Here is a 14,536-nt window from a genome sequence, read left to right on the forward strand (position 1 = left end):
AGGAAACGTTAAATGAAAATCTGGTTGTTGAAAACGAGCATTATCATGGCACGCTGCTACACCGTCACTTTGGAAATGATGCTTTGACCATGCCCAGGGCTCACAGCAGCGTTGTGCTGCCCATTCAGAAAATATTTATGTGGGATGCAGCAGGATTGCAGCTCCTGTGCTGTGGCAGAGGTGTGAGATGCGGTGAGGGGCTGGAGGAAACATGCAGCCTCCTCCTCAGGGCACCGGGTCTGCTCGGCCCCCCCAGGCTCTGTACCAGTCCAGCCCGTCCGTTTTTGGGGAACGTGGGAGGGCTGAAACTGCCTCCTCAACTTGCTCACACCCTGGGGTTCATCTGGCCTGCAAGCTGGCAGAAAGTAACCTTGACACTGAAAATCCCCCAAGAAAAGTCTGTTTATGTACTGTGCTGGCACACAGTGTTGTGCCTGGGAGCCTTCATCCCTGGCTGCAGCCCCTACAGCTAGCGAGATGCTGAGGAATAATGTTATCTGCGATGGATGTTCCTTAAAATCAAGGACTGTGGCACAGAGCACTGCTGACACATTTATCTGACCTGGATATCATCACTCTGTTATTAAAATGAAATAGCATGACTGAGATTAACCTGCAAGTAGAGCTAACAACATGACGATTCATAATGATTCTTGCATTCCTTCAACAGAAAAAACTGCTTAGACAATCTAATGGATGAAGATGAGAAAGACAGGGCAAAGAGGTGAGCACTTCTTCTTTTATAACTCTGTTTAACTCGCGGAGAGCTTAATAGTGTTTGTTGCTGCAGAAGCTGTTTTATCCGTAATCAATTAATCAAAAAGAGAGAGGAAAAGAAAGCCAAGCGCAACTTGAAAAACTGCCATATCACAGATCCCTATTCCTGGCTACCCTGTAAGAGGAAAATAACTTAGCAATGTTTCCTGCAGAAATTGTCAAAAAAGCAAAGGCATTGATCGTTTTTTTTCACAGTACTGCAGACCACGAGGATTGAAGAACCAACAACATACTCCTGCTGCTATAGTACATCATCCTAGCTCCCAGAGTGTATAAAATGTGTGTTGGTTTTGGTTGTTTTTTATAAGAAACATCTTGCAAAAGACAAGTAACTTTAAAAATGTGTTTGTTTTTTTTTTTATATATAATATGATGGTCATTTATTCAGCAATGCTTATCTAACAGTGATGAAAACACCCAGAAGTTACCTTCCTACCAGATAAAGACCTTTCAAAGTGCTGTGTCAGCCCTAAAGTGGCAGAAACATTTATTCACATCTCTTCTTCGCTCCAGGATAAAGTCCCAGCTGATCCGTGGGCAGGAAATTGTTGTGAGCACTTTGTGGGCAGGGGAAGGGTGTGCTTCAAGGCAGAAGAACCGTGGCAATCAAACGCTAATAACCGTCCAATCTGGCCGGCATCTGCAGTGTCACTAAAGCTGTTTGGAAGCATTTGTGGTTGTTGATTTTTTTTATTTTTATATTCTTTTCTGGAAGCATTACCAATACTGCAGCCCACAGTCCAATTGCTTGAGAGGGAGCCGTCGGCTGCATGCATTTTTTCCCTTGGTTCCCCCTAATGAGAGTATTTCCAGTCCAGGCACAACTAGTTGATCCAGTTTCATCTCCTTTGATTCCTTCTCCGCTTCTTCCCTCCCTGCAGCTTTTTCTCACCAATATAGGTCAGCACACGCCGCTACCAAGCTTAACCGCTCTCCTTTGCTCTTACCTCTAATTTGTGCATGCTCCTGGGCCAACAGCAGCCGATAGAGAGTGCACGGGGCCCCAGGGAGTGTAGGATGCTGGTGCGGGCACCTGGGGTCAAGGAGGTGGTGAGCAGGAGGCAGCCAGCACCTGCAATCAAGCATCACCGCTTGGCACGCTTAAGTCCTGCCCGTTTTCAAGATATTAGCATTGTTGAGGAACAAATGCGCTAAATGAATACAGAGAGGACAAAAATAGGATAAGGCATATCCTCACGATCGGCGATTGTCATCACCATCTGGTGTGATTTTCGTGCCGCTTGTTCGAGGAGGGAATTTTTGTCGTGCCCTGGGGCAGGTCTCCTCAAAGGTAGAATAAAAAAAATATATAACTTTTAAAATGTAAAGGGGAAATCACTTCTTTAGAACATAATTTAAGTACATTTTGGTATTTAGAAATAAATCTGAATTGGAAATTACGTTTAAAAGCATGAGAGGCTTCACAACAGTCTAAAGTTACTATAGTATACTAGAACCATTAAGATTCGTTTAAAAGCTGCAATGTTTTCTTCCAAAGCTTTAAAGAAAGTCAAACATGGGAGAAGCCATTGGCTGAACATTATTCTGTTGTGCTCTAAAAACTAAGGGCTCTCATCTCGTCTGCGATGTAGGGGAAACAGAGTCTGTTTTATTCTATTCAGCATGAGGAATGGGTCCCTCTAAGTGGAGAAAGACAAGAGGGGGCAAAAAAAAATGCAAGGAAAATTGCTCTCTTCTTCCATTTCTTGAGTAAAAAGTAGGTGAGACTGGAATTTTCTGGACATAACTCACTGAGGGTGTTCCCAGGCCAGGAGCTGGGTATCTCAAGTGAGAAGTGTGAGTAGCTCCCCCCATTTGCTATCAGCTTCAGTTTATTAGGCACATACAGTCTGTATTATCCAGACATCCTGCCCATGCTGAGAAGAGTGGCCATCCTCTCCCGAGGACAGGCATCTGCATTCTCACCTCTGGGCCAAGTGTTTCTTATTCGGCTGAGCTGCACAGCTCTTCCTTCAGGATACTGGTTATTTTGAGCCCTGTTCTGTGCTGCCTGACTCCCTAACCTCATTCCAAACACTAAAATGTGGATATGATGGCCCCAAACATGGCAGCATTAAAGACCTCTTCAAGATGTTTAGAACATCCTATTCTATTCTATTCTATTCTATTCTATTCTATTCTATTCTATTCTATTCTATTCTATTCTATTCTATTCTATTCTATTCTATTCTATTCTATTCTATTCTATTCTATTCTAATTATATAACCCATTGGACAGCAAAGAGGAATGTGAAATTTAGTGTAAAGTCACATTTCATTGTAAATCAGCGTAGTGCAACAGCTACTAGTCAACAAGTATCAGCCTCTCTTTAAGACAATAAGCAGCAAATATACAAGAATAAAAATGGCTATTGAGAACACATTTTAAATTGGTGGTTTTGATCTTTCTGAATTCAAGCTGTCCTGTATTGCCTTTAGCTGTATTCACTAAAAATCCAGATTTTATTCATACCGTGTCTCCTTCTTCCCCTTGGATATGCCATATATTTTTTCGGAGTAGCGAGGAGGGAGGAGAACTGGGACAAACAGTATGGAATTAAGACACAGACTGTTTTGGCTTACTGTAAATGATATGCCCTAGCAGTGAAGTAAACAAGGCGAGGGAATAATCTTCCAAGGGAAGTGTTGAAAACTGCATTATTTAAGACATTTACAACTGGACTGAACAAAAGCATTTACAACTGTACAGGGATAGTTTAGATGACCTAATTGTGGGTTTTTTCTCTTTTATAAATTTAACTGCGATCATCGATTCAGATCTTGGTAGAGTTATTTCCACTAGAGGAGGTTTTTTATTTCCTTTGTGAATAAAATTCAAGTGTTAAAAATAGATACTTTACATTTCTGTCAAAGCATCTTTATATTTTGGCAAAGCAACATTTTCCCTATAGATGGTTGGTTCTTTATTTTATTTTTAGGAGGATCAAGACCCTTTGAGCTTAAAATGAACTGAGGATTGAATTATGAGGAAGCAAAATGTTGATGTTCTTTAAGTCCCCTTGAACTGTACAGAAATAGGATAAGGATGGAGCTTTTCACATCTTGTTCTGACAGCCTTTTACGCTGTAATAAGAGCAGGCTGGAATCAGTCAGGCAGCATCCACCCAATCTCTTGTGTTCCGTGCTGTAAAATAATCAAGCATTGGCTTCCATCCAGTGCATCTACAAGTGTGTTCAGGGTTGAGAGCAAGACAAACAAAAATTACCCCTCTGTCAGTAGTAACATCCAGAAGCCTCTGCAGTGATTTCTCTGCTGAAAATGTTTATTGCCATACTGGTCCTTGGGGGGACGTAAATGCCGGGCTAAATTCTGCTCTGATTTTCACCAGCATGTGTACAGAGCTCCTTACAAGGTACAGCAGATTTAACTGGGACCGAGACACTCAGAAGGAGAACCGACCTCTTGGCTTTCCTTTCCTGCCTACATGCAACCAGATTTTTAGATCTTTATGTAACTAGCAAAGCAAATATTGTCTGCTTGAGAAACTTTCAGAAGAACAAACAAACCTTCTGGGTCGTATTTATTTCTATTTTTGCATGGCTACAGAAGTCCAGGAGATACCCTCCACATAGAGGGATCGTCGTATTCATAGGGACCATTCAGAAACCTTCCCTTGTGTATAGCTTGATATATATTTAAAAGGAAAAAATAAAAAGAAAAAATAATAAAAAAGTGCACTGAAAAATCTGAAAAGATGATCAACAGATTAATGATAATATTATGAAGGTGCCAAAACACCCCAGATGAAGTCGGGTCCTTTCTTTCTACGAGCTCTTGAAATACAGCAGCAGAAGTAGGCTTTCTCTGAGGAGTCAGCAATCAAAACAGTCAGGACTGGCAGAGAAAGTTGCGGAGTCCCCATTTTACACCTGAGGAGTTGGGGCATCATGACCGTAAGCAATTTGCCCAGTGCCACGCAGACATGGACAAGAAGGGGACCCCTGCTAGCACTTCTGAGCCCCCAGGTCTGGATACACATCCTTGCCCTCACGACCTTGGAAAGGAGACTGAGCTAGGTGGCACATGAACCAGCTGGCAGCCGCAGCAGCCTCTGCTGAGGTCCTTGATCTGAATGACTCGGAGGCAACAGCCCCATGGCTCTCCATAACCCAATTTAGATGTAGAGAGAGGACCTGGGCAAAGCAGGCAGGTTGCTCTAGGTGGACCCCATTCCAGTGCAGTGGCTGAGCTGCAGGACTGGGGTCTCTCTCTCTCTCTCTTTCTTAAAACTGCACAGATGGGTATGCCCCACATTTTAATCAGTCTCCCCTCTTCTCCTTTACGAATGCTTTGCCCAACTGATAGTGTTGGAGCAGCCCTGTTTCCTCTTGCTTTGTGTGGACTTTCAAGATGCTGTATGCGCCCAGGAGACAGACAGAGCTCCTTCGCCTGCAGGCCTAATGCTGACTGATAGGCTTGTCCAAACAGCATCCAGAGGCAGCACAGAGGGGCGAGCATCTCTCTGCTGGGCTCTAAAAGGGGTCTGGAGACAAGAGCAGGAGGTGGGAACCGTTGCCTCCTACTTGTCTCTGCAGCTTTGCTAGAGGCCAGCGCAGATCTTCACATGGTGAGGCACGCAGCAAGCTAATTTCCATGTGTGTACATTGCAAAGAGGAGGTGCATGAGGATTTTTCTTCTCTCTGCTCATCCTTTTTTTTTTTTTTTTTTCCCTGTCTACAGGGCTTCGCGTAACAAGTCTGAGAAGAAGAGGCGTGATCAGTTCAATGTTCTCATCAAAGAGCTCAGCTCAATGCTTCCAGGCAACACCCGCAAAATGGACAAAACTACTGTGCTGGAAAAAGTCATTGGCTTTCTGCAGAAACACAATGGTAAGAGTTCCTGCAGCTCGTCACGCGCTTGCCAAACGGCATTACAATATTGTTTTCTTCAGTGATTACCAAAATGGCTCAAGGGGCCTAAAAGTGCCAATGTAAGGTATATTTTTTTCTATCTCATAGCTTCTAAAAAGATAATTTGCAGGCACAGTGCTGCCCAAATCTATCTCTTCGGCTGCTCGTTAGTTGAGAATGGCTCTCAACCTGCTAGGGGAGGGGACAAATGTCAGGAACTGAGGCAGCAATGCCCTGCAGCATATGTGAAGAAGAGAGATGCTTTGGGGAGAGGGGTCTGAGGCCAGAGGGGAGATTCCCTTCCTTGAAAATAGCCATATTGAGCAGAAGAACAGAGCATTCACCTCAGCTTCTCCAGATAAAAGTGCCAGGAAGCAATCTGATCAGCCCCCTGCTCCTCAGTGGACTGTGTGGGACTCAACTTCCACAGAGAGCAGAAGATTCAGACCAGAAAAGCCCCGGTTTTTTGAAGTCGGTGTCAGCAAATTGCATCCATAGGTAGCTGACATGCTTTACCTGGCCTGCCCAAGCAGAAAGCTATCTCACATCATTTGCGCACTGTGCAGTTGCAATGGTCAAGTTTGGCCTTGGAAAACCAGGAGCTTATTTTAAAATGCACAGAGCGGGGACAGTGAAGTGTCTTAGAAAGCACCCTCACCGCAGAGGGCATTTCTGCCCCTGCTGCTCTAGTCCCTTTGGTCTAGTTTCCAGTAGGCCTGAGAAGCACACGCAGCAGGCTCCCCGATGCATTTAACATCTTCCAGCAGGAAAAAAAAAAAAAAAAAAAAAAAAAAACAGCCGAAGTGCTTCTTCTTTATAAATCAGGGCACTGGTTTAAAATGGGGCCCTCTTGCCCTGCTCCCTTGAGGGAGAAGATGAGGTTTCAGCAGGTGACTGTGGGGAATGTCCCTGGTCCCTCAAAGCAGAGAAGGTTCTCGTCAGCATCAGCTGGCTCGCCTTTGCTCATCGGGCATCTCCCACCCTGGAGATGCTCCGGGGGAAATGGAAAAGAACATAAAAACTCTTGTATCATGACTCCCAACATAATGGAGTCGCAAATGTCAAACTTGCTGAGGAAATAATTATAGTGATTCTGTTGTTAGAGCAAAGTTTCTCTTTAAACGATTTTATTTTTGCCATAGACTAGGTGATTTTATATGGGAGGGCATGACTAGGACATCTCAAAGTCTGATAATTGTATATACCTATTAAAAAGAGACAGTAATAACATATATTTTTTTTAGCTGCCCAGGGCAGAGTAAAGGAAAATGTGAATATGTCCAATTATAAGAGCCAGGCAAAGAACAATCACACAAGGCTTGAAACATTGTAGACAAGTGCAGCTGATAGCCTAAATAATTTACGCCAAAAGGCACTTCATTTCTAGAAGAAAAACTAGGTAAAAGAAATCTAACAGTCACAAATCCTTTCACAGCAATTGGGTCAAACTACGACTGGTTTTGTGCACTTGCTAAAAACAGTAAATATTGTCTATTTTTAAACTAGATTAGTAGTCACACAATATAATACAAAGCATCACAGTTTAAAGTTGATTATCTTCAGAATAGTTTGGATCTGGTTTATTCAGTCATATTTCCCTTTCACTTAGTAGGCTAAACCAAGATTTTACTTATAACAGAGGAACGGGTCAATTTTTAGATTTTTTTGTTTCGTAAACAGTCTCTTTCTTCATAATCCACAGAATCTCCCAAATCTCCAGTAATTCTTCCAGCAGTTGATGTTTTGTGTATATCAGCTTTTCCAAGCTATGGCCCTGCCGAAAGCATCCTCTATTTTGAGACTACATAATAAAAGTCCTACAGGGGCTGATCGCTCTTTTTCCTTTGCCTGGTTTTGAAATCTCCCTGTAAAACCATCCCAGCAGTGCCGAGCCGCTGTGCTGCCCGTGACAGCCCCCAGCAGCACAGAAAGCGAGCTGAACAAGCTGCATGCCACTCAGAAAGCTCAGGCGAAGGCTTTCGTTTATCTCTAGGAGATGACATGCACAGGCACTGTTATAAATTTACCATCTTTAATATCATTCAGCCACTTTCGTTTCTCCGGCCAGTTTGCCTGTGTGCTCAGAATAGGGAGCATTGGGTATTACATGCTCTGTAAGTGTTAATCAATAGGATTAATTAGCAGGCGGCACTGAAAGGAGAAGACAGGCTGCTCTCAGCATCCCCTCACTACCAGCGCTGAATGAAGAAGCACTTCTGGAGAAGCAGAGTGAGCAGCGAACAAAACCCGTGCCAGCCTCCCTAAATTATAATATCTGCCCCCATAACGTCGTCTGACAAGTCTGGTAATGCCTTGCTCGGGTAAAGCTAACACAAGTCACTGTTTTTTTTGGAGGAAACGGCTTAACACAGTGCACCCAGATCTCCCTGGTACGGTGCCAGGTTTCACTGCAAACACATGATGCGTCACGCCGGCGTGCCCACACTCCTCCATGGAAAGCTCTCAGGCACTAGGTGTCCACTGGCTGCTGCTGGCCAGGCTTGGCCAACAGCTGGGTCATCCTCGTGGGCATCCTCCATGAGCTCATGGAGGACATGGAGGATGCCCATGAGGGCATGAGTCCAGGAGACCCCCTCCAGACAGGATTTGGGATGACACACCGGTGCTCCATCCCTTCTCCACAGTAGAGAGTGGGGCAGCAGCACCATGCAAGGCTGGCACCAACACCCAGATATCACATGTATTTTGGAGAATGGAGAAATTCATTTGCTGTTTGGGGTTGTGAAGCTTTGGGGCTTCTCTGAATGAGGTTTCCTGCTGCTTCTCATTTGGTACAGTAGCTGCAGGCTGAACTCTAGCTCTCTGGCATCGTAATCTGGAAAAATCAAATTGTAAATACCAATTTGGCATATGCCGATCCTTGTCTTAATTTTAATTTTCTGAAAACTGTTTTTATCTTTTGATCAATCCCTAAACAATGCTGATAGAGGCCAATGGCTAGCTGAATACAAGCTCCCACAGCTCTCAGTTCAAGCTGAGCTGAGTAAAAACAGAGAAAATGCTTCAGATTTGGGCCCAGCTTAGACAGTCATTATTCTCTCACTCTGTATGCAAAACCTGTGCTTGAAAACTGCAATTTTTGAATATAGAGGTGATTTCTATCTTTTCAGCAATTTACATATAGTCTTGCAAAATATAATTTTCTTTGAATTTTAAAAAAATGAAATGTTTTATTTGTCTAGAAGTCTCGGCACAGACGGAGATTTCTGAAATTCAGCAGGACTGGAAGCCTTCATTCCTCAGCAACGAAGAATTCACCCAGCTGATGTTGGAGGTGAGCATGCGTGTAGCTTTGCTCATTTTGTCTAGCTGTTGTGGAACAAAGTGTGGTTGGCAGTTCCAAGAGGGCAAGTTTCAGTTATCCAGGTACTTGACCATCAAGAAAAGCCGTCACGTCAGCCAGGGGTTAGAGCTGGCACATGATGGTGCTTTTGACCCTTGTACCAGCGGCACCATTGCACCGTGCTGCCGCAGCCTGCAGAGGTGCAGATGGGGCTCCAAGAAATGCAATCCAGAAGGGGGATTCAAAGCACACTTTGCATTTTGTTTTTTACAACTAGAGGTGAGGGAAAGGGCAGGCGGCAGTTTTTCTCCTGTACTCGTAATGCATTATTATTGCCTAATATTTATGCAAGAGTAGCACCTAAAAAGCAGCAGTGTCACGTCCTTTTAGTGCTAGGTGCTGTCCAACCAGATAAAAACTGACAGCTCCTGCTGGCTCGATGCGGTTAATACTACCTCTGTAACGAATTTCCAGGCCCTTATCAAACACTTTTTATTCTAATAGGGAGCAGGGTTATTTTGCAATGATAGGTTTTAAATTATCTTTAAATTACACCATAGGTGCTTTTAACACTAGCTGTGATTTGAAGGGAGGTGACTCAATGGCGTTTATGCACGTTCGAGATGAAATGCAAATGAGCTGCTAAAATGTATTTTTCGCTCCTGGTAACAGCCAGAACCTTCTTCAACAATGATCATCTCCCATCCAAAACAGGCAGAGGTTGCCGAGCCCCCTCCCTCAGCCATTGCATTTGGCGGTGATGGGACGCCCAGGTTCAGGGCTGAGGGACGCTTTGCTCATGCTGCACCCACAACCGCTGACTCCCATTTCAGTGCACAGGAACCTGATATACATCACTCCTTCAGTTTGCATTAAAACATCTCCCTCAGAAAGCAAGACACTGGCAAATCTCTTGACTTTTGATTCCACACAGTTTTAGAGTAAAACACTTGCTTTTGGTTTCCTAGCTTATAAGCCACCTTCTTATGACTGTGATTTTGTATGCCCTTCATGATAACATTGAGTATCGGGATGTCCTGTTGAGCCAGCTGTTCATTATTTGCTTCTTCTTTTTGCCTTTCCTCTAATCTTATTTTATTAGCATTTGGACAAGACTGCTTGAAGTTTTTCCTGTCCTGTTATTAAAAACGGGAAGGAATTTTTCAAGCGTTGATTCAAAAGAATCAAAGCATATTTAACCACAGTAATAATACAGCAGCTTTCCTGAAAACAGCGTTTTCTTCCTCCATGAAAAGGCTGTCATCAGATTGTATAGGAGTGGGTACTAGGATCTGTTTGTCCATCTACAGCTGTTGCAGTAGTGAAATCTCTGATGAGAGATCTGACATCTTAGTGTTGGAAAGACTAGTTGCAAGTAAATAAAAATAAAATCATGTATGCATACATTAACTTGATTTTACCACAAAGTTCTGATGTGAGTCACTTTGTATAATTTGCATTGGATATGAAAGAAAGACTTGATTTAAAAAAAAAAAAAAAAAAGGAAAAAGAAAGAAAGAAAAACCTTCACCATAGTAACATGCACAATCCAGCTGCCTTGTGAAACCACTGCTCTCTTCTATGGGTTAACAGCTATCATGCTTTTTAGAAAACAGCTTGAATATACTATACTAAAGAAGAAAAAAACATATCCTGTGCACTTAGATTAACAAAATAAAACTAACTATAGCAGCTGGAGGGTTTTCAGAGATGCTAAACACACACTCTTCTGCTGGGGTATAAGTTATTGACCTGCTTTTCAAAGGATTGTAGCACCAGCAGATTCCCATTGACTTAAATAGTTGTGGGTGCTCAGCATTCTCTGGAAAAAGGAACATATGTTTGTGTCTTTATTCAAGGCTTTGTGCTTTCCTTTTTTTACGAAACAATTAGCGTTTCTAGTGTTCTCCAAATTCCTTCCCTTATTGAAGTCAGCGGGGGAGCAGGATGCTCTGCGGCTCGCAGGATCAACTGCTAGCCCTGCTTGGAGGGATTCCTGGATTCACGGGCAGGTTTTGTAACTCCATGCCACCCCAGCCGAGCAATACACCTGTCTTAGGAACAGGTATTTCCTCTGGAGCATACCCAAACCCTCTTCTGCTTCAATCATGCTTATGGCGCTTCTACTGTTCAGCTGTGGTAGTCAACACAAACCCCGGGGCCGCCAGCAAACCAACAGAAAGGACACAGACCTGCTCCACCTGAAGGCACTGGGATCTTCACCTGCGACTCCTTAACTGCAATGGGAAAGTTTTGATATCACCTCTGGGCACCTAATATTGCCTTTGATTTTTTATTTTTATTTTTGGGGGGGAGTGTGATTCTGCTCAGAGTAGGTGAGATGTAGCTCGAGATCTGGAAATCTACCTAGATTTAACTTTGAACAAGATTTAGCTCAAATCCTGGTGGCTCAGAATAAAGAAGAAACTAATTTTGAAGTGAAAGCATTGCCGTGCAGAGCGCTGTCACTCACTGCAGTCCTGGGTGTGAGAGCGCTTACCGCAAGGTGGGACCTAAGCAAGGAAGAAGCTCTGCAGAAAGGGGAATTTCTCTTTGAATGAGTAATCCAATACCATGACCTTTAAAATAAATCACTCAATTAAAAGGCAGGCTAAGGATTATTTGATCATTTGCATTGCTTTTACTTACATGAAAGCCCAGCCATACACAACGTTACATTAATACAAACTGAGATTTATGGGTTTTGCAGAGAACTACCATTTTGAGATAGGGCTGCATCCTTTCATCGTCCTTTGATATTTACACAGAGCTCAAATGTTCATTTTAATAACTTCCAAGGGATCCAGTCTTAGTCATTTTGCATTATTAAAATGTGTGATTAATTTAAAAACTGAGACATGAAATGTTCCTGTGAGCCCTTTGTTGCTTCAATAGTAGGTTTTACTAGACTACAAAGAACGTTGTAAAAGTTAAATCAGACTGTAAAATCAGAGAATTACTGTTCTGCAACTTGAGATAACATTCCTACGACTCAATAACCACACGGCGCTGAAGTAAAACAGTTTTGATCAACATGCAGCGAGACACGCTGTTTACACCCCTCTTTCCTCCTAAAGCACTCTCCGCTTGTATGTTTTCCTTAGGCATTAGATGGCTTCATCATCGCAGTAACCACAGGTGGGAGCATCATCTACGTGTCTGACAGCATTACACCTCTTCTAGGGCATTTGCCGGTGAGTAACTACGGCATAAGCTTTTCTACTAAAAATCATGGGATCGGGCCCTGCAGTTTTTAGAAACGGACATATAAAAAAAAAAAAAAGTGGGGGCTGGGGTGGGAAGGATGTTTTCCTGCAAATCCAGAGAGGGTTTTTTGTCCCTGCGTTATGCCGGTCGCTGCTGTTGATCAGCTCTGCTCCCTTTCAGTATGATTCATGCACTTCAGGCTTTTGTTGCTATGAGGCACTTGGGTCTGAATAGAAAAAGCTCTGCGGGAATACTCTGGCCAGGGGAGGGACGGGGTGACCTGGCTGATCTTTTTCCATCTCTGATTTCTAAGCTAGTGAGAACAGCACCAGTGCCTCTGGCAGCCTGGTGAGGAGCTTGGTAAGGGCTTTATTCTGCTCCAGGGAGGCAGAGGACAAAACCCCGCTGAATTCAGAGGGGTGGGAGTTAGCTGGTGGCTGCTGCTCATCAGGGTTGCTCCCCCAGCTACGCTGGGTTTCCCCAGGTGAGCGCACCCTGCTCCCAGGTGATGCTTCGTGCTGGGGTCAGGCACACACAGCTGCTTTATCTGTGGGTCTTGCTCTTGGAGACTGTGTCTGCTGGGCTGGGCTGCAGGAGCAGCGCCGAGGGACTGCTCTGGACCCTGCTCCTGTTGCTAAGGCTGCTCTAGGAGAAAAGGCACAGTAATTAAGGATTAATGCAAATGCTCATTTTTTAGTAGCTTGGTCTCAAATAAATGCATGCCCAGGAGAAAAAAATAGCTGCCAAATCATTATTGCACCACCACCACCCCCATGTTCTTAGGAAAATTACAATTATTTTTCTCTCGTTTACTTTTTCACCAAATACGTGCTATGTTTTCCACCCAGCCAAATGTATTTCACACACGCTACCTTGCTGTAATACGAACAAAAATTATTTTCTTCTGAGGCGAAAGGAACTTGATGAAAGGCGGCAGCTCCCGGTAAATGCAAGAATATTGCTATGCAACAACAGATTGAACTGAATCTATCTATTTCAGTTTTCTTTAATCCTCAACAGTTGAGAAGCCCAGTGGTTGACTATTTTCTGACATTTGTCTTCACTTCAAAGGCAGAGAGAGCCCTGTCCTGCATGCAAACTGCTGTGTTTTCATGTGCTTTCTGATTTCCATGGAATTTCTTTGGTTTGCCTTGTGTTTTTTTCATGGTTTGGGTGTTTTATGCTTCCTTCCAAATATTGATCTTAGTGGACATGGTAGATCTGCGCAGGAAATTACTGCTGTTCGGGAGGGTCACTTATTTCAGACCCTGTCCCTGAAACTGCAAGGTTACCTCTGTAACTGCTTCCAACACATGGCTGAAGGTGGATGGATTCAGGTCCATAATTCCTGAGCTGAACCATCAAAAACTAGACTGGTTTTCCCTCCCAGAGCCATGCCTCGTGTAGTAATCTTGCCCAGTATCCAGCCCAAAACGGTAACAGGGATGAGCAGGATTATCCAGTCATGCTGAAGAAGCACATGGCAGCCTGAGCCAGGGACCAACCTGGAGGCAGAGGCAGGAGTCCCCACAGACCTGCTCAGAGCTGATGGAGAAATAATGACCAAGAAGTGTGCCACCAACTTTTGGATCACATTGTGCATCCCAGAGACAGCACCTGAGCAAGCAACGATGGCTTCTGCCTGCCCGAGGTGTGCAAAAGCACTATGCCCATGGGCAGAGGCCCAACAGAGCATGCAGTGAGGTGCTCACTGGGCATTTTAGTCCTGTTCTGTCCTTTCTACATGTCTTCTTACATTTTAAAACTGATCAGAGTGTTATCTGGAAAATTTTTATCACTTATTTTGTGTACCTCCAGGATCTATTTGGAAGCTAAATTCAGTCACTGTTTGAGAGACAAAATACCAATTTTTTCTCCTCTGTGACTGCAGGGGAAAAAATAAATAAATAAAGATACTCTGCAAATCTGCTGCTTTGAGCACTGAAAGGAAAGCATAACTGGGCAGAGCATAGAGCAGGGCTCTCTGAGGGCCCCTATCAAGAAATCTGATGTATTTTCTTTCATTAAAATCATGAAAGGCTCTGGTGCTGAGAACAAATATATCCAATTCTCTTTAATACAGCTTCCCTAAGTTTCATGGAGCATTTTCAAACACCGGCTGCCTCTGTGGTAATTCTAAATAGTCTGTTATTACAAGATTTGGAGGCTACTTCTAGGGTCGGTTGATGTAAAGAGAGGTTTATCTCATGTGGTAAGACTGACTTTAGCTAAAGTAAAGTGAACTCTTGTAAATCCGGTCACAACTCATAGCATTTAGCAGTCAGATGACACGTTACACCCCCAAAACCAGGCAGGTCTCTGGAGGGGGATCCTCCCTCTCCCCTCTTGCCTGCCTGGCTCAATGAAAACAATTAA

The 14,536-nt window shown here is 43.7% G+C and overlaps 1 protein-coding gene across 4 annotated transcripts in view; it reads left to right on the top strand.

Annotated features, from left to right (window-relative positions):
- The window catches only part of NPAS2 (neuronal PAS domain protein 2), a 99,132-nt gene that overhangs the window by 47,413 nt on the left and 37,183 nt on the right, over positions 1-14,536 (top strand). For all 4 annotated transcript variants that reach the window (XM_066984235.1, XM_066984227.1, XM_066984243.1 and 1 more), the window contains 4 exons: positions 671-724; positions 5,480-5,628; positions 8,853-8,944; positions 12,058-12,147. In XM_066984235.1, the coding sequence (XP_066840336.1) occupies positions 671-724; positions 5,480-5,628; positions 8,853-8,944; positions 12,058-12,147 (385 nt within the window). The remainder of the gene's footprint in view (positions 1-670; positions 725-5,479; positions 5,629-8,852; positions 8,945-12,057; positions 12,148-14,536) is intronic.

Source organism: Anser cygnoides, chromosome 1 (assembly GCF_040182565.1).
Source record: "Anser cygnoides isolate HZ-2024a breed goose chromosome 1, Taihu_goose_T2T_genome, whole genome shotgun sequence".
Lineage (NCBI taxonomy): Eukaryota > Metazoa > Chordata > Aves > Anseriformes > Anatidae > Anser > Anser cygnoides.